This window comes from Rattus rattus, chromosome 12, assembly GCF_011064425.1.
Source record: "Rattus rattus isolate New Zealand chromosome 12, Rrattus_CSIRO_v1, whole genome shotgun sequence".
Classification (NCBI taxonomy): Eukaryota; Metazoa; Chordata; class Mammalia; order Rodentia; family Muridae; genus Rattus; species Rattus rattus.
The window spans coordinates 47,336,918-47,356,749 of NC_046165.1; the positions used below are offsets into that span (position 1 = coordinate 47,336,918).

Below are 19,832 nucleotides of genomic sequence, written 5' to 3' on the forward strand. Positions count from 1 at the left end.
TCCTTTGTTGCTTTCTGGGAGGAGCCATCGCAGCTGTCTATATTCAGCAAGTACTCAGAGCACACCAAGCACCTCCCCACAGTCCTCCTGCACCATCTTCACACATATAGTCAAAAGCTGAGAGGTCATTTCTCATTCTTTTTCTTTACTGCTATAGCCTATTCCTACCCATCCCCCAATAACATGATGACTGACACACCAACATAAAATCTAAAATGTAGGGATAGGATGAAGCTGAATGGTAGACCATTTGTATAACATACGTTAGGCTCTGGGTTCCACCCCCAGTACCAATAAAATAATAAACAGATACATAAATACCTCAAATTTATTTTTGATGAATCTTTGTCATATGTGGTACAGCCTGGCTTCTAACTCATCTTATTTCCACTCTGCCCCTCTCTTCAGGAGCTGCGTCCCATGAGTAGACAGAAGAAATTTTTAAAAACATAAAGCACATGGCATACTTCGCTGCTCAAGCTCCTCTCATGGTGTCGTGTCAAATTAATGGCATTTCAGACCCCTGAAAATGCCTTATAAAGCCATGTAGGCACTGGTCCTAATTTCTGTACCACCTCTCTACTCATTTACTGCACTCATGTCTTCAACATCCTCTGCTTGTTCATTATGCCCAGTTCCTTCCCACTGAAGGACATTTCTAACTGTTGATCCATTTACCACAAAACCTTCTGCCCCAGGCCAGCCAAAGCACTTACCTTTTGTGTGACAACATGATTTCATTTGGAAGATGACAGGCAACTCACAAAGTTATTCTCTGACCTCTGTACATACACCTTAACACGTATGCCCTGAATCCACATGTCATACAAACATGCAATCATAATAAACAAAAATTGTTTAAAATCCTCTGCTCCCTTACCATTCACACTCAGTTGTTCTTATTCCTCAGGAGAGCCTTGGCTAAATCAAAACGAGACATAACTACTCTGTCTCCCCACTACTCTCAACATTACCCTATTATATGTCCTTTGTGAACATCAAGCAGAATCTCTTTAACTGCTTTCCTCCTCTAACTAGAAAATAAGTAGTATGACTACAAGAACCCTCTGTGTTCTTCATCTCCATCTTCCTCTTAAGTAGACGCTCAATAAATGTTTATGAAATGACAGATGCAGACATAGAAACTGGCTGTTGGCCACACTCCCTATCAATGATAACAGCATGTTAACTTGTTATAGGAAAACACAACATTGCTCCCAATTAGGCCACCTCTTTTCTGTCTAAACTAAGGGAAGAGAACAATATATTTTTTACTACCTTTAGAATTTTTTTTGTCTATTTTCACCCTTAAACTAGAAATACAATTCTACCACCACTTCTCCTTTTCTCCCTCTGCCCTATCTTAAGATAAAAACGTCAGTAAATTCCAAATCTTTTACATTTTGCAATTTGATGAATTTTGTGTTTTAAATTTTATCTATCTATCTATCTATCTATCTATCTATCTATCTATCTATCTATCTATCTTTTATCTATTATCATTATATGTGTAACAGTTAATGTGTGTATGTGAGGGATGATACAAACATCAGGCAGTATCAGAATTAAACTGTTTAGACACAGTTAATACTTAGAGAATTAGAAAACTGGCTCTTGGTGCTGGAAAGTAGCTCAGACAATAGAAGAATTCTAACACTGTTCTTCAAAGTCGCTTTGGCCATTTTTTTTCCACATGGAGAGGTTTAATGAGAGAAGAAGAGTAGAAGAGGGGAGGAACAAAGAAGGCCAGCCATGGGCACATGGAGGGAAAGGGGGGTGGGAGAGAAAGGACAGGATCAAAGAGGGCACCAGAAGAGGAAGAGCAAAAGAGAGCAAGACTTTTTGGCCATTTTTAAGTTCTTTGTCTTTCCTTCCAATTTTAGAATCAACTGGTCACAAAACAAACCTGAAGTAGAATTTTTGCTTGAGATTGTTTTTACTATATGGATAAAATAAATAAAATAGGAAACTAAGATTTTAATGATTTATGAAAGTATAGCTTTCTGTTTTTTAGGTCTTTAACTTTTCTCATCCATTTGTGGCTTGTTTGACCATTTGCCAAGTTCATCTCTTCTTAACACCACAGTTTTGGTACCATCATAAATGGTGGGGTTTTTTTCTTAATTTCTGGTCCTTTCTTGCTCATAAATAGACATACAATATAGTTTTTAATATTAATACTAATATCAATATTAATTTTAGTATTCTTTACTTTTAAAGTACACTTATTCATATTAATAGCCTTGTCAGGATTCTTTAGCATTTTTCTAAAGGTAACTGTGCGGTGTATACCTTGTTAAAAAGTTTATTTCATCCTGTCTGGATCCATTCTGTCTCCTCTTCTTACATGATGCATTGCTTTGAATTACTGATACCGCTTTGAATAGAAATAAAAGCAAACTTCTTGCTTTGTTCCCGATCACTAGAGGAAAACACTCAGTATTTCGGCTTCGGGCATATGGCTGTTCTTACACAGATGTTCTTTTTCTTCAGATCGAGGACATTGTTGTCTCTGCCTAATTTGCTGTGAGTTTTTGTCACAAATAAATGTTGAAACAAGTACTTTTTATAGACTCCAGAATTCTCTTTCTATAACAAAGTTTTTAATTGAATCTTTGCTTTAAAATTCATGTGGACGGATCTTATGAACTCAGAATAAAACACAGGTCTCCTATGGCTGTGTATAGCTTCCCCCATTTCTCAAAACCTTCTCTATGCTATGCTGTTTCCAAACCTCTAGTGCTGTAAGTGTGGCAGTGCTGTCCATGTCGCCTCGATGAACTCTCCGGAATCTTAGCCCAACCCCTCTCTGTAAACTTGTCCCGGGTAGTCAATACTCCAGCTGTCCTTTACAATGTGACTTGAAAGATCACTTCTCTAGTCATGAGTTTCCTTGCAGTAAATCTGTATTGGATTCACGCGTCTAATGTTGACGATGCCATGGGCCATGCAATTATTTGTTTGATTTTTTTTTTTGTCTTCCTCCCCAACAGGGCATAAGCAGTGCAACAGTAAACACAATGTTCTGCAAAATTTTTACTCAAAAATAGATTCTTGGCATAAATAAAAAAGTCTGAAGTTTTAAGAAGTTGTTATAAGAAATTCTTTATAGAAATCTAAGACATTGCTTTGTATTATATCCTATTTTTCAAATATATTTTTAGGAGTGACTACCATCAGGAGAATACTTATAAACAATCTATATTATATTACCAAAATTATTACCATTATATATCTATGAATATGTTAATACTTAAGTAAATGTCAAAATCAAGTCCTACTGTCCATCATGTCCCCCAAAATGATACCTTATATAATTACAAGTTTGCTCAAATACAAAACCCTTTCAGTTATCCTCAGTTATCCTCTCTATTTTACAGAAGAGAAGGAAGAAACTGGCAAATTCAATAGTAGAGCTGAATATGCAAATCTAGTCTTGAGAGCAGGGCAGTTCAACTACAGAGCCTACTCGCCATTTCTGTGATCTACTTAATAGTGTCTTTACAAACATGCTTTCCTCTTTCTAATCACATTCACAGAAGGTAGTTATATTCAATTATGCTTCATGCAAGACCAAGATGGCCCCCATGTTCCTTGTAGAATGACGAGAGACCATCATGAAGAGGAAAGAACACAGAGAAAAGCTACTTGGAGTATTCACTGACGACTAATAGCTCAAATGCTATGGCTCTCCTGGTTTATATGGCTTTACTACTTTCTTCAATGTATGCTTTCATGGGGGAAATGCCACAGGGATGAATTTACACGATTCTATGTGGTGTGTTGGATTCTATGTACTTACACTACAGCCATAATGACAATGTAGCTGCAATGACACTGTATGGGAGTGTAGGATAGTCTATAAACCTAAAACATTCCTATACTCTACTGTGGGAGAACAGAAAATCTGAGGGGATAAATATTTATTTAAAATGAATTTCCCAATACTATTCTTTTTTTGTGGTGGTGCTGGTGTGTGTGTGTCTATGTGTCTATGTATGTGTGTGTCCTGTGTCTGTGAGCCTGCATGTGTGCATGTACATAAATGCACAGTACTAGGACAACCTCTCACGTTCTTCCTCAAGCATCATCTACTTTACCTTATGACAGGGTCTCTCTGTGGCTCGGAGCTTGCTAAGTGTGTTAGGTTGGATCGCCAGTGAGCCACAGGGATGGGCCTTTCTCCACACCCCAAGGTCCATGCCAACATCCCTGGCTTTGCTACATGGGTCCTGGCCAACAAACTCAGGTCCTCTTGCTTGTATGCTGTAGAGAAGTGGCCTGCAGTGACTGCTCCTAACCTGTTAGCTCCTGGTGACTGAAGGATCTCTGTGAATCCCAGCATACCGGAACACTGAGAAGGCATACTTTCTCAGCAGAGAATTCTGGTGTTCTGACAAGTAAGCTGCATGCCTAAGGAAAATCTTTTGTTTTAATTAAACTAAGCAACACTTGAGAGAGTTGGACCACATACATATTTCTCAGTCTGCAAGGAGGTTTAGATAAACTACTGCTTGAGAAACAGAAGCTGTTGAGAATTAGAAGCTGTGATGACTGCCTATGCCTGCTTGTCTCTGAAAGATGCTGGAGAGTCAAGAAAGTATGCAGTGGTTCACGTCACCCTGCATCCCCTGTGTCCTGATTACTGCGATCCTACCCAAGGACTCCAACACATCAGACAACAGTGACAGTGTGTCAAGTACATCAGCGACTGAACTGTCCTCCATCTTTTCTTTACAAGTTACAGTTCACTAGAAAGGCATTTAACATATTATTTGAAATTAATTACCTGCAACTGGAAGAGAACTTTCTTATGTTTTTCTATTTCTGATGTTTGTGATAGCTGTTGCTTTGCGACTTGCTCTACAACATCAGTCAATGAAGATGTATCTTCTTTGACCGCAGCTACACAAAAGAAAAAGGTAGTCAATAAAAATTAAATGAAGACATTTTAAGAGAGCCACATTCCTTTCTATAAACTCATTAAATGCTTGATCTTTTCTTATAAATAGCTAGATTTAGGATTGACAGTCTCCTTTTTAAGCTCTAGAGGAAATCAAGAACAAGGCTATCGTAATAACACTGTAAGGCTGTCACCTCCTGTCTACCAGTTCTCTACAGGACGGAGTGGGGGTGGTTATCTTGACTTCTGAATCTGACCTTTTGCACACATATTATAGTTACAGTCAGTGAAAACCACTTGTAGTTTATTATTTTCAGTATGGTTTTGACTTTCAAAATCATTTACTTTTTGAAATTACAACCCAAACTCCTTCTCCTCTTGCTCTTTTTCTCAAATTTATGACCTTTTCCCATTAATTTTTGTTACACAAAAATTATACATGCACACATATATATTACTGAAGTTCATCTATATAACGTAACTTGCCCATATGCTTTCGAGGCTGACTACTTAGTATTAGATAACCAATTGGTGTGCTCTACCCTGGGGAAGACACCCCCTACACACACACACACACACACACACACACACACACACACACACACACACACATATCTTTAGTTGTGTAGTCCTACTTTTAAGTGTTAAATAAAACATATGAGCCCTCTATGTGCTTGTTCCTGATGAAATATGACTATGTCCTTTTCCTATCACTTACTACCAATTTTATCCCCAGGATCCTTTCACTCCTTTCCATCACTGCTCTGAGCATCCAGCTGTTTAACTGAGATCACTTCCTTATCTGTTTGGCTAGGACGCCTCCTTACCTTTTGTAGGAATGACTTCATTCTTCCTTTCTATGTCTCCTGACATTTTTTTGTCTAGTAAGTCTTTTCCCTGGATTAGTTTGCTTTCTTTACTCCTACAAAACAACAAATAGATAGATGGATGTATGGATGGATGTCACATATTCATAATCCTGAGAGTTGTTAAATACATTAAAAGGATCAAGAGTGTTCACCACTACTACCAACAATGAAATGAGATTTAAGAAGGAAAGAAAATCTATATTTAAATTTTGGTTTTGCTTTCAAGTGTTAGGATCTTGAGGAAGTTTTTTCTTTTATCTTCAGTGCCTTTACCTGTGAAGCCCCACGGGACCAAGGTAATAATTAAAGATATTATAACATAATCTTAAGTGCAATGTATGTGCATGTGTGTGTATATATGTGTTACACACACATGCATGTGCATACACACACATGTGTATATAAAATGCCTGAAATGTGTGGGTAGTTATTATGGAATAGCAGTAGGAATGTCAAGTACTGTATTGAAACAGATTTAACCAGCACATGTAAGAAATAATTCCAAGAACATGTAAAAATGTATGTCCAGTGTTATTTTGATCATGGCAGGTCCTAGTCCTACGCAGGTTGGAACCCTATCTATCTATCTTTTTTTTAGTAGCAACTGATAAGATGAAGGCAGAGACTCTATTCCATCAGAAAGGAAGAGAAAGAATCACATTAACACAAGAGTGGCAAGGTGACAGGACAGGGATGGTGCAGTTTGCAGGAAAAACAGTATCAGAATTTGCCCGTGCAGAGCAAATGATACAAGGTCTCATGATGAAATAAATGGATTCAATGTCAACAAATTCCATTGAGATGGGAAGTTATCACCTTCTATTTAACTTTTGCACATGAAGATTTTTCTAGTCAATTGACTGTTAGCAAAAGCCCAAGATTTTTATAGATGCTGTAAATCTTACCTATGCTAAAGTGATTCCAAACTTTGAATGACAAATCAAAAACAACAAACAAAAACAAAAAAAACAAACAAAAAAAACCAAGAAATATTATCCCAAAACTCAGCCCATTTGAGTAAACATCCACAGAGAAGTTTCAGCAATCATCAAGTATCTTTCCTAAGGAGTAAACACAACATAACACAATAAATACAAACACACACACACACGCATGCGCACATGGATGTTACACAGACCTAAACTAAAACTTAAATGACTAAGATGTGTTCCATAAACAAAAAGAAAGAAAACCCAAATTGCTTCCTAGGTAAGGAGACTGAAACCTATGTAGAGATATCTTACACCGAGCGGAAGAAACCCTGAAAGTTTGGCTAGCAGACTGTCAGAATCCTGTAAGAATTAAGGATATTTTCTCATCTTCAAGTCACTTCTGTCCTTCCTAATGTCTTCCTGACTCTGAGTCCATTCTGTGTCTACTCCTCTGCTCTACATCCTCCCCGCCCTGCACACGGCACTGCCTCAGACTGACATTGGTGATCCATTTCCATTCCCTAGCTTATTTGTTTGGCTGTGTGGCCAAGGACTTTGGTTTCCCTGCCTGACTTGGAAACTGCACACGTTGTACTCAGCCAACACCTCCATCGACTGCAGTGCTGGGCTTCTTTTATGCCCACTGTGCTGGACACTAAGGACTGCAGATCTTCAAGTATTATATGATATTTATTCTGCTCTTGTAGTATTCTAAATATTTTATCTATACAAAATCATCTGACTCTATGAGGTAGATGCTTATAGAAATTGTGGTACAAATAGATCAAGAAATTTATACAGTCAGATAGCTATAGTGATGTTACTTGAATTCATTTATTTCGTTCCAAAAATGCGGTGTTAGAGTACGACTTTTGAGAGGTAGAATCTTCACTGATGTATAACCTCAGGATCAAGTTAGATTGTTAGTCTTTTCCCCTAGTGCTGGGCTTGAGCCCAGGAATAATGTCTTTGAGGACATTTCACACACACTTACCACTGAGCATCTCCTTCACTATTCACACTACCATCACCGCTTTCCCTGTTTGAGGAACTATTTCAAGATAGGGCCCCAGCACCCTAACATGCTTGTTTGAATAGGGAACCCAATTCCATGCTAGAAGTTCCTGTTAGGTGAGTTGTCCTCCTAGTAACTCCAATCTCTCTCCCCCAAACCAGTGCCACTGGCACCATCTGCCTAACGCTGGACACTAACTCCATGTCTATCCTAGCTCAGTCTTAGGAAAGCCTCAGGCTTCCGGATCATTCCTTACTATGGAGATGTACCTCACTGAGCTTGATGCATCCCTTAAATGGATGCAAGCGTGTGCCCTACTCTTCCTTTGTGTTTCCTGAAACTCAAGCGCACCTCAGCAGAATGTCCAAGCTTGCTTTTCATGTTTTGCATTAAGTGAAACACTGCCTCTTCATGAGGTCACTAGGGGTAGTAATGTCCTCAGAGACATTACTTTGACCTTAGTCTCGAAATGCTTTCCTTCTTTATCTGCTTATACACACGACCCCAAACCTAACCAACAGGAATGCCACCACACAGTCACGCTATGATCCCTTCTGTTCCCAAGCCCTTCCTTTAATCCCTTTATAGCCAAGATACTTGCTATCCTCTTCCTTCCTTTCATTCCTCATGAGCCTGCTCAAGTAACTACCATGCCACCTTTAATGCACGTCTGCATGGTATCTATGTCCTCCATGTGTCTACATTCCAAGGTTTCAATCTCCCTTTTATTTGACTTATAGATAACACTTGACACGTTTGATCGTGAGTTCCTCCTCTGAAACACAATACCTTGCCTGCATTGGGTTCGTTTCATTTTTCTTGCTCTTGCAGAGCACCCTGGTACTCATCTCCACCTGCCTCTTCTCTGTCCCTCCTAAGGCAGTGTGCCCACCCCCTGCCTCTTCTCTGTCCCTCCTAAGGCAGTGTGCCCACCCCCTGCCTCTTCTCTGTCCCTCCTAAGGCAGTGTGCCCACCCCCTGCCTCTTCTCTGTCCCTCCTAAGGCAGTGTGCCCACCCCCTGCCTCTTCTCTGTCCCTCCTAAGGCAGTGTGCCCACCCCCTGCCTCTTCTCTGTCCCTCCTAAGGCAGTGTACCCATCCCCTGCCTCTTCTCTGTCCCTCCTAAGACAGTGTGCCCCCCCCCGCCTCTTCTCTGTCCCCTCCTAAGGCAGTGTGCTCACCCCCTGCCCCTTCTCTGTCCCTCCTAAGACAGTGTGCCCACCCCCGCCTCTTCTCTGTCTCCCTCCTAAGGCAGTGTGCCCACCCCTGCCTCTTCTCTGTCTGTCCTAAGGCAGTGTGCCCACCCCCTGCCTCTTCTCTGTCCCTCCTAAGGCAGTGTGCCCACCCCCTGCCTCTTCTCTGTCCCTCCTACGGCAGTGTGCCCACCCCCTGCCTCTTCTCTGTCCCTCCTAAGACAGTGTGCCCACCCCCTGCCTCTTCTCTGTCCCTCCTAAGGCAGTGTGCCCGCCCCCTGCCTCTTCTCTGTCCCTCCTAAGGCAGTGTGCCCACCCCCTGCCTCTTCTCTGTCCCTCCTAAGGCAGTGTGCCCACCCCCTGCCTCTTCTCTGTCCCTCCTGAGGCAGTGTGCCCGGCAGCTCGATGCTTTACGGTCATGGAGTACGAGGCTGAGCATGACTAAATCTGCATCTCTACCCTGAACGTCTTGTTGACCTACAGACTCAGATCAGGTTCCCTACTCCATGTCTCCACTTGAATTTTGAACAGGCATTTCTATTTTCAAACTCCTCATCTCTTTGTCCTCTCCAGCATGCCATATCTCATTAAATTATAAGTTCATAGCTGTTGTTCAGGACACTAATACAGGGTTTTTATTTTAGAAGTCTCCAGAAAGATGGAGATCTCTGGGTAATTTTGGAAAGATAAAGAGAGTTCAGAGTTGAGTTCATTACCCCGTTGGAAATCCTTAAAGATGCACCACAAGTAGAATGTCCAAGTCCACAGCTTTACTTGGCTCACCCAAAGGGCAAACTAGAATCTTGATCATTTTTTTCTTCCTTTAGACGATACAATTCTTTCTTTTAAACTTATTGGTTGGGGCTGGAGAGAGGGCTCAGTGACTGAGAGCACTGACTGCTTCTCCAGATGAGAGGTCCTGAGTTCAATTCCCAGCACCCACATGGTGGCTCACAGCATCTGTATTGGGATCCAATGTCCTCTTCTGCTGTGTCTGAAGACAGCTACAGTGGACTCATATACATATAACAAGTAAATCATTTTTTTAAAAGAAGGAAAACCAAAAACAATCCCCAAAACAAAACAAACAACAAAAACCCTTACTGGTCACCTTTAAGTTATAGTGGAATCCAATCTTCCCTTAACCATGTTAACAGGCAATCTTTCCTAACAGCTCTTCCTAAAACGTGCCCTATTCTCTCGCCTGTTTTTCTTGTTTTGCTCTCCTCCTCCCCCTCCCATCTACATACATGCACATGTAGGTAGAGGCAGAGGTAGGTAGGCCCTGAGGGAATGTCTTCCCCAATAACTTTCCACATCTTTTTTGTTTAGAAATAAACTCTCCCACTGAACCTGAAACTCACTGGTTAGGCTAGACTGGCTGGCCAGCATGTTCCGGGGCCTTCCTATCTCTGTCTTCCTAGTGTCATATTACAGGCACATACTACTCTGCCTGGCTTTCACATGTGGGCTTTGGGGGAACTGACTAAGGTCTTTATGTATGCAAACACTTTACCTGCTGAGCCATGTTTCCAGCTCTATTGTGTTAATAGCACTGATCACCACTGGCATCTTTTATACCTGTTTTTATATCCTTCAACCAATGCAAACTTTCAAAATGTGGAGACCAAGAAATGCATGGCACATAATCCGTGTGACCCATAATCAATCTGTCTGTCTGTCTGTCTGTCTGACTCTATCTATCTATCTATCTATCTATCTATCTATCTATCTATCTATCTCTGCTTCAGCATATTTTGACATAATAATGTTTCTTGAACTAGTTCTGATCACACTCACATTACAGTCAACCTTTCAACTCAACTCTAATTTAGATACCATCTTCCTCAAAAAGAAGGCATATCTAGGAGAAAGGACTCTCTTTTTTTAGTATATTGTCTCTCTACATATTCTGCTAGATAACATTTTAGGGTCTACAGTGAGACAGACACTTTAAATCTAGGTAGTGCCATCTACTAACTTTTAGGTAAAGCATTCAGCAAGTCCCTGACTATTCAAAAACAACTTTTGTTCTTATGCTTTTCATCGTCGTATTCTGTTTTCTCCTTAGACTATACTTTATGAAGGCACATAGCATCCTCGTCTTTTTGCACTCCCTCAAATATTTGGTGACATATAAAGAATAAAGAAAAGTAGATTCATATGATAAGAAAATAACTGGTATTTCTTCATCTTTATTTTCAAATCAATATCAGTTGAAGAACTCTTATATAACATTTAATAACCAACTATTCTTTTAAAAAATTTGAAAAAGATTGAGTTGGATATTTTTTGTTTGTTTTTTTTTTCTTTGTTGCTTTTCTCCTAGCTCTCATGGTGAAACATAAAAAAAAGAAAAAGAAAGAAAAGAAAGGCAAACAATCTACTGCCATCTACTGATATTTCATTAGAATTACACAAATCTATACAAAGAATCAGCATATTACTAGACTCCAACCAAAAGAATTTCATAAATCATATTCATTAAAAAATTTACTATAGTGGGAGCTGGGAAGATGGACAGACACTTGACTGAGACTGATCATAAGCTGGAAGGACAGATTTTCACTATTCGCAGTCAGCCCTGTAGCAGGTGGCTTACAGATGTTATTCCTCCCACACTTCCTCCACTCCCTGGGGATTCCACCTCTTGGTAGGAACCATCTCAGCTCTCCCCTGCCCCCAGCCTTCCCTCCTAGCTCCTCTCCATTCCTTTGTGTCAGCAGGCATACTGACACACTTTCTACCAGAAACACTTTCCACCTTGGGCTCCTAATGGCCACACAGGCTCAGGAGGGTGATTTTCACTATCTCTCTGGTCCTCCATTATTCTCTGCCCAGGAGCAACCATCTTTCAGGAGCTCCTCCTTCCATCTCAGCATCATTCACTGAAGATCACAACTCAGTACAGATTCAGGATTCCTCTAGTGTTCTCATCCCTGGCTCTGCCAACTTAATCTTCCTCTTACCACAGCCTGCTTGGCCCTACAGCCCCACCTCCTACCACAATCTGACTCCTGGGGACATCAACTCTTGGTGTGAACTAGATCCCCTAACTCTTGACCATAGCTCCTCTCAGTCTTTCTTCCCTAGCCTATCCCACTCCTTTCTGTCACCAACCAACTCGTGGAAACATTCTCTGTCATGGACCTCACGTCTACCCAACATGCCCAGGACCCAGAAAGGACAACAGCAACCAAAGAATAGGACACCATGCAACAAAGACAAGATCAGATGTCAAAACTAGAAATACCTTAATCATCATAACTCCAGACGCCTAGACTCTAATACACACTAACTGCCCAAATAATATACCTTACCAGAAACCAAGAGTCCTGTTTCAGTTGGCCTTAAGAAAGGTAAAAAAGCCGAAGCACAGGACAAGGCCTTCAAAATAGCAATTATGAACATATTCAAGGAACTTACATAGGATATGAATAAATCCCTTAATGGAGAAACATTGAATGAAATAATAAACAATTAAACGTGAAAGAATTTAACAAAGAAATAAAATCATTATAGAAAACCCAAACTGAAATAAAACTGGAAATAAAAATTTAGCAAGTCAAAAGCCTCAGGGGTAAAATTCACCAACAAGACATGGAAGAGAGAATTTTGGATTTTGAAGAGAAAGTAAAAGAAATAAATACTTTAGTTAAAAATCCAGGAAATTTGGAACACTGTGACAAGACCAGATCTATAAATAATAGAGGTTTTTTTTTAAAGGAGGTGAAACCCAGGTCAAAGGTAGAGAAAATACTTTTTAACAAAATCATAGATGAAAATTTCCCCAACCTACAGAAGAGAATGCCAACCAAGGTATAAGAAGTATAGAGAAATACCAAACAGACAGAACCAAAAAATAAGTTTCCAGGACATAATAATCAAAACACTAAACATATAGAAAAAGAATGTATATAAAAACCTGCAAGGGAAAAAGACCAAGTCACATATAAGTAGGAAGGCCAATTAGAATAACACCAGACTTTTCAATAAAGATTTACAACCTGGACAGATGTTTTCCAAACTCTAAGAGACCACAGAAGCTGTCCCAGACTACTATATCCAACAAAAATGTCAATCATAATCAACAGAGAAAGAAAAACATCCCATGATAAAATAAAATTTAAGCACCTTCTACCAACCCGGCATACAGAAGACACTAGAAGGAAAACTTCAGTCCAAAGAGGTTAATTATACCTGAAACTCCCCAAAAAATAAACAATCTCAAAACACTAAGTTGAAAAGCTAAGAAAAACACAGTTCATTGATAACTCTCAATATTAATAGTATAAATTTTTCAATAAAAAGTCACAGACTAACTGAATGGATTAGAAAACAAGATCTTTCTATTGTTTAAGAAACACTTAGCCATTAAGAATAGATATTACCTTAGGACAAAAGGCTGGAATAAGGTATTCCACACAAATGGACCACAGAAACAAGCAGGTGTAGCCATTTCAATAACTGGCAAACTTCAAACCAAAGCTGAGCAGGAGAGAGAAGGCCACTATACACTCATCAAAGGAAAAGTACACAACTCACTGAATGAGAATGTGTGTAGAGACAGAAATTAAGAAGAAAATTAAAAGGTCTTTAGAACTGAATGCTAATGAAAATACCACACATTCAAACCTATGGAACACAACGAAGGCAGATCTAAGAGACAAGATCATAGCCCTTAATGCTTACAGCAAAAAAAAGCTGAAGAGATCCATATTAGTAGCTCACAGGCACACCTGAAAGCTCTAGAGTAATAAGAAAAGATAACACCCAAAAAAAAGTAGATACACAGCAAGAAATAACCAAACTCAGGGTTGAAATTAACAAAATCACAATGAAACCAGAGAGTTAGTTCTTTGAGAAAATATGTAAGATTGGAAAACCCTTAGCCAAATTAACTAAAAGAAACAAGTCAAAGATCCAAATTAAAAATGAAAGAGGAGACATTACAACAGACATTGAGGAAATCCAGAGAATCATAAAGATATACTAAAAAAAAATCTGTACTCTATCAAACCAGAAAACCTAACAAAAATTAGACAAATTTCTTGATATACACCAACCACCAAAGTTACATCATTTTAAACAAATAAGCATTTTAAACAGACCTATATCCCTACTGAAGTAGAAGCAGTAATTAAAAGCCTCCCAGCCCCCCAAATAAATAAATAAATCCTATAAAGATGGATTAGGCTTAGAATTCTACCAGTACTTCAAAGAATTAATGCTAGTACTTCTCCTCAGAGTATTTTACAAAATATAAACTGAAGGAACATTTCCTGATTCTTTTTATTAGGCCACTATTACCCTGATAATTAACCATACAAAGAACCAATAAAAAAAGAAAATTACAGACCAATAGATCTTATAAGCATAGATGCAAAAATTCTAAATAAAATATTGCCAATTGAATCCAAGAATAGTTAAAAAGTTATTTGCCATGATCATGATGATTTCATCACAATCACACAGGGACAGTTCAACATACATAAATCTATCAACATAACCTACCACTAAACAAACTGAAAGACAAAAAACACGCAATCATCTCATTAGATGCCGAAAAGGCCTTTGTGGGGTAAAAATCTAACATCCTTTCGTGATAAAAGTTCTAGGGAGAGACTAGGGATACAAGTGACATGCCTCAAGGTAATAATTTACAGAAAGCCCACAGTCAACATTAACTTAATTGAAGAGAAAATGTCCACTGTCTCCCTACTTGCTGAATATAGCACTTGAAGCCTTAACCAGAGCAGAGACTTAAACAGACAACGGAAGGAGATCAAGGTGCTACAAACAGGAAGGGGAAAAGTATCTTCATTTGCAGAAGACATGGTTTTATATAGAAAAGATCCTAAAAACTCATAAAAGTGTTCAGTACGGTAGGAGGAAGAAAAAATAACAAATAAATCAGAAGCCCTCCTATATTCAAATGACAGACATATTGAGAAAGAAATCAGAGAAGCAGTACTTTTCACAGTAGCCTCAAAAGAAAAAAATATGGGATAACTCTCACCATGTGTTTTAGTCAGTGTTGCATTGCTCTGAAGAGACACCATGAACACAGTAACTCTTATAAAGGAAAATATTTAATTGGGGCTGGCTTACAGCTCAGAGGACTAGTCATTATCACCATGGTAGGAAACACGGCAGCATGCAGGCAGACATGATGTTGAAGAGGTAGCTGAGAACAATATGTAGAATATTGACCCTCGGGCAGCAGGAAGGAAGAGTGACACTGGGCCTGCAGACATGATGTTGAAGAGGGAGCTAAGAGTTCTACATATTGACCCTCGGGCAGCAGGAAGGAAGAGTTACACTGGGCCTGGCTTGAGCATTTGAAACCTCAAAGCCCACCCTCAATAACACACCTCCTCCAGCAAGGCCACATCTACTCCAACAAAGCCACATCTCCTAATAGTGCCACTCCCTATGAGCCTATGGGGGGCCATTTTCATTCAAGCTACAACACTAAGTCAAAGACTTACAGTTTAAGACACTGAAGAGAGAAACTGAAGAAGATGCCAAAAGATAGAAATATCTCCCATGCTCATGGGTTGGTAGGATTAATACTGTGAAATAGTCACTTTACCAAAAATAATCTACAGATTGACCAAAATGTTCACCTAAATTTTAACACAATTCTTCACATCAACTGAAAAAAAAAAAAGACCTTCATATGTAGACACAAAAACCTAGAATAACTAAAACACTCCTGAATAGTGTAAGGAAGATTTTAAGTTGTACTAAAACTCTATAGCAATAAAAACAGCACACAGAAACAGAAATATTGATCAACAGGATAGAATTGAAGATCCATTCATCTATGGACATCCCAGTTTTTACAAAGAACCCAAAAATATAAACTAGAGAAAGACAGCATCTTCAATAAATGCTGTTCATCAAACTGGATGGTTGCATATAGAATAGTTCTAAAAGATCCATATTTATCATCTGCACAAAATTCAGTGCCAAATTGATCAATGATCTCAACGTAAGACCAGACCCCTTGAGTATCTGAGAGAAGAGAAAGTGGGCCATAGGCTTGGCCTCATTAGCACAGGAAAGACTTTCTGAGCTGAACTGATGGTACCAGCACTAGGAACAACAATTATTGAATGGACCGTCATGAAGCTGAGAAGCTTCTCTATGCCAAAGGACACCATCATTCTGGCAAAGTGGCAGGCCATGTAATGGAAACAGATTTTTACTAGCCATATATCTGATAAAGGGACAGCATCTAAAATACATAAAGAAATAAAAAACTGAACATTAAGAAAACAAATAACCCAATTAAAAATGAGATTCAGAACTAATCAGAAACTTCTCCAATGATAAGAGTTAAGAAACACTTAAACAAATGTTCAATATCCTTAGCCATCAGGAAAATGTAAATTAAAGCTGTTTTGAGATTTCATCTCACACAAGTCAGAATGGCCAAGATCAATAAACCATAGGACAGCTCATGCTGGGAGGAAGTGGGGAAGAGGAAGACTTATTTATTGTTTGTGTGAGTACAGACATGTACAGCCACTATGGAAGTCAGCGTGACTTCTCAGGAAGCTGAAATTAATCTGCTTGGATGCCCACTACAGCACTCGGCACATTCCCAAAGGACTCTACATCCCACTACACAAACACTTGTCCATCCATGTTCACTGCTGCTCCATTCACAATAGCTAGACATCGCAAACAGCCTCGAAGCCCATCAAACAATGAATGGATAATGAAAATGCGGGACATTTACACAATGGGATATTAATAGGTTACTTTAAAAAAAACAGAAAACAAAACAAAATTTAAGAAAATTGCAGGTAAATGGATGGAGCTTTAAAAAAAAAAGAACAGAAAGAAGGCCCTGGGTTCGGGTCCCCAGCCCGAAAAAAAAAAAGAAAAAAAAAAAAAAAAAAAAAAAAAGAACAAAAAATCCAAAACATCTTGACTAAGGTAACCCCCCACACTCAAAATACCAAATACTGTTTTCTCTTATATGTGGATTTTAGCTTTAGCTTTTATGCCTTCATATTGTGCTGTAATTAGTATAACCACAGAGGTTAATTACTAAGTAAAGGGGTTGGGGAGGGGTTATCCCAAGGATGGAGAAATAGAATTTATTATTAAGGCTAGATGGGGAGGGGAGACTTGAGTGGGAGGGTTAAGTGGGGAGAGGTAACTGATGAATATGGAAGCATGCTACTGAAGAAACTTACTATTTTAGGAATGTATGTATTATGTAATATATATATATTTTATATATAATGTAATATGTATATGTTTTATATAAATATATGAAAGAAATATAAATGAAATCTTCAAATAATGAGGGCGAGAATGCCTTGACTAGGTATCTTATGTTACCGAGTGAAACTTCTAGTGCCATCAACTATTGAGTCACTGTCCAAAGGAACCCCTGTCCCCCAAACTTAACATCTCAGGCTACTGCCTACGCCATTGGTTGGTCGCCACAAGCTGATGGAAAGACCCTATTGGAACAAAGAAAAGTCAAGCTGGTGCCTAACTAAAGTCTTCTCCTCTACTGAATGTTACTGACTATTTAATTCATAGTACTAGAAGGTAATCTCCATACTACCGGAGGAGAAAAGTAATCACAACCCAGTTATGAACTATGCAACCTACAATGGTGACCTGCCTATGAATGCTATTGCAATAGTGACAAAAATGTGACAGTAACCAATTACTCTGAGATGGAATTTGGGTCTGACACAGCTAAGGTGGCCAAGAACCTGAGATTGGATAGGCCAAAGATCTAGGGGAAAGCCAAATGCTACTGTTCACTCAAAGGAACATAGCAATAAAATGACTTCTAATAATGTTCTGCCATACCTATAGATCTGCACTTAGCTATTACCAAAGAAGCTGCTTCTTGAAGTAAGTGGGATCTAACACAGAGACTCACAACTAGACAATGTGCAGAGTAAGAAATATTGGAGCACCCATTCTTAAATGGGATGTCTTGATCAAACTCTTCCTTCAGTTCTCGGGGACCTATGTGGAAAAGGGGGCAGAGATTGTAAGAACCAGAGGGGATGAATGACACCTAAGAAACAATGCCTTTCAGACCCAGCAGGACTGATGTACATATGAACTCACAACGACTCTGGCAGCACGCACAAGGCCAGCCAGGGGCTCAGCTCTGAGAAGGAAAAGTTGACATGGGATTCCATGTCAAACCAAGAACTATCTCAAGTTGGTACCTGCTTGTAAAGAAAAAATTAGTCTTCTCCAATGGAGCCTCACTGGGCATATAGACCACACTTCAGGATATATCCCATGACCAGCAGTAGATAGTCAACACAAAACAAACTCAGTGCGACTTTGGTCTCATCGAGCTTTGTTCAGGCTTTTTCTCCCTCACTGGTCTTTGGTTTTCAATTGTGAGGTTTTGTGAGTTGTACATGTTTGTGTGCCTGTTTTTTAAAGAGAGAAAGAGGGGATATGGAATTTGAGTTGGGTGGGTAGGGAGGATCTAGGAGGAGTTAGGAAAGGGGGAAAGTATGATCAGAATATATCATATGAAATTTTTTTCAATAAGAAATGATGGAAGAACGAAAACCTTCAAATGATACAAAGTCATGGTAACACTTCGCTTACTATTTAGTCTCTATAACTAACTGAAGGAGATCAAATTTTTGTTAAGTCATCCAGTTTGTGTTCATTCGGTTTTGGCAGCCCCAGCAAACTTAACCAAGGTTATTAACATGAAATGTGTATAGGTTCTGTTGTGGTTTGCCCTGGAGTTATCTGTATTTTGATGCTAATTCCACTGCCCCAAGGACAGCTGCCTAATCACTACTCAGGACTCAGGTGACTTCACCAAAACCTTCTCCTCATTTAAATTGTAAAATACAGGTGAGGGCAGGAACTGGATAGAAGGAGGCCTGTCATTAGATGAGAAAAAATGGGCGGGAGAAGAGTTTGAAGGAGGAGGAGGAGACAGGAACGGAAGAGGGGGAGAGAGAGAGTAGCCAGTAGACAACATGGAAGGTGGCGTTAAGATCCCACTCTGTGTATTTACAGGTTGTTATCAATGTTCTTAAGGGATGGATGGTACTGGGCTTTGTATGTTTAGGTGGGCAATTATATCTTATCAATTGGGTCAAAGGTTACTGTGTTGTGTGTTCTTTCATGTGCAGATTTAAGTGTAAGGGAGTGTGGGCGGCTGGTCTGGGCTGCCAGGAAATTGGAATGTGTGTTTCTGGCAAGATAGCCAGCAGATATCTTAGGGCACAGAGGTGCCGGACCTAGTGGGGTGAAAGAGAGCATTTTAATTTTTATAATTTTACAACAACAAGGTTTCATGGCCTATTCTGTAAAAACACAAAACCTTTCATTCAAATGGCTTAAAGATAACTGTCTGGGCCGGTGAGATTGGCTCAGTAGACAGATGCCTGAAGCTAACCCTGACGGCCTGAATTCAATCCCTGAGAATCACACAGTGGAGAAGAGAAACGACTCAAGAAAGTTGTCATCTGACCTCCACATGCCTGCACCCCCCCCCACCCACACACACACACAAATACTCACAAAATAAAGGTAATACAGATTTTAAAAAAATGATCCCAGCTTTCAAAATTTCCACCATCTCATAAGATCTACAATATAGTATGCCAATTTATAGGAACTGAAAGTTTTCTTTAATTATTAAGTCTGCCAAATACTGTCTCTAAACCATACCATCAAATAATTAAAGAACAGAGGTAGAGCACATGCTCTTAGCCCATCTACACTTGGCTTCTAACCAGCTCACTCTTTCTACTCCCTTGGTAAATCCTAAGTGGTTAATTCCCACAACACACCTAATGAGCGTGGTTAGGAAACTACTCTCAGGTGCGCTGTCCTGGTTTGGTTCTACCAGTTGAACTACAAACCATATCATAAATTATATGTTTATTATCAAA

General features: G+C 39.4%; 1 protein-coding gene across 1 annotated transcript in view; it reads right to left on the reverse strand.

Moving 5' to 3' along the window:
• Ccdc122 (coiled-coil domain containing 122) overlaps positions 1-19,832 on the reverse strand; it is a 56,350-nt gene that overhangs the window by 34,513 nt on the left and 2,005 nt on the right. Inside the window, exons 2-3 of the mRNA XM_032918142.1 lie at positions 5,731-5,825; positions 4,790-4,905 (exon numbers count right to left, since the gene is read on the reverse strand). Of these exons, the coding sequence (XP_032774033.1) occupies positions 4,790-4,905; positions 5,731-5,776 (162 nt within the window). The 5' untranslated portion in view covers positions 5,777-5,825. The remainder of the gene's footprint in view (positions 1-4,789; positions 4,906-5,730; positions 5,826-19,832) is intronic.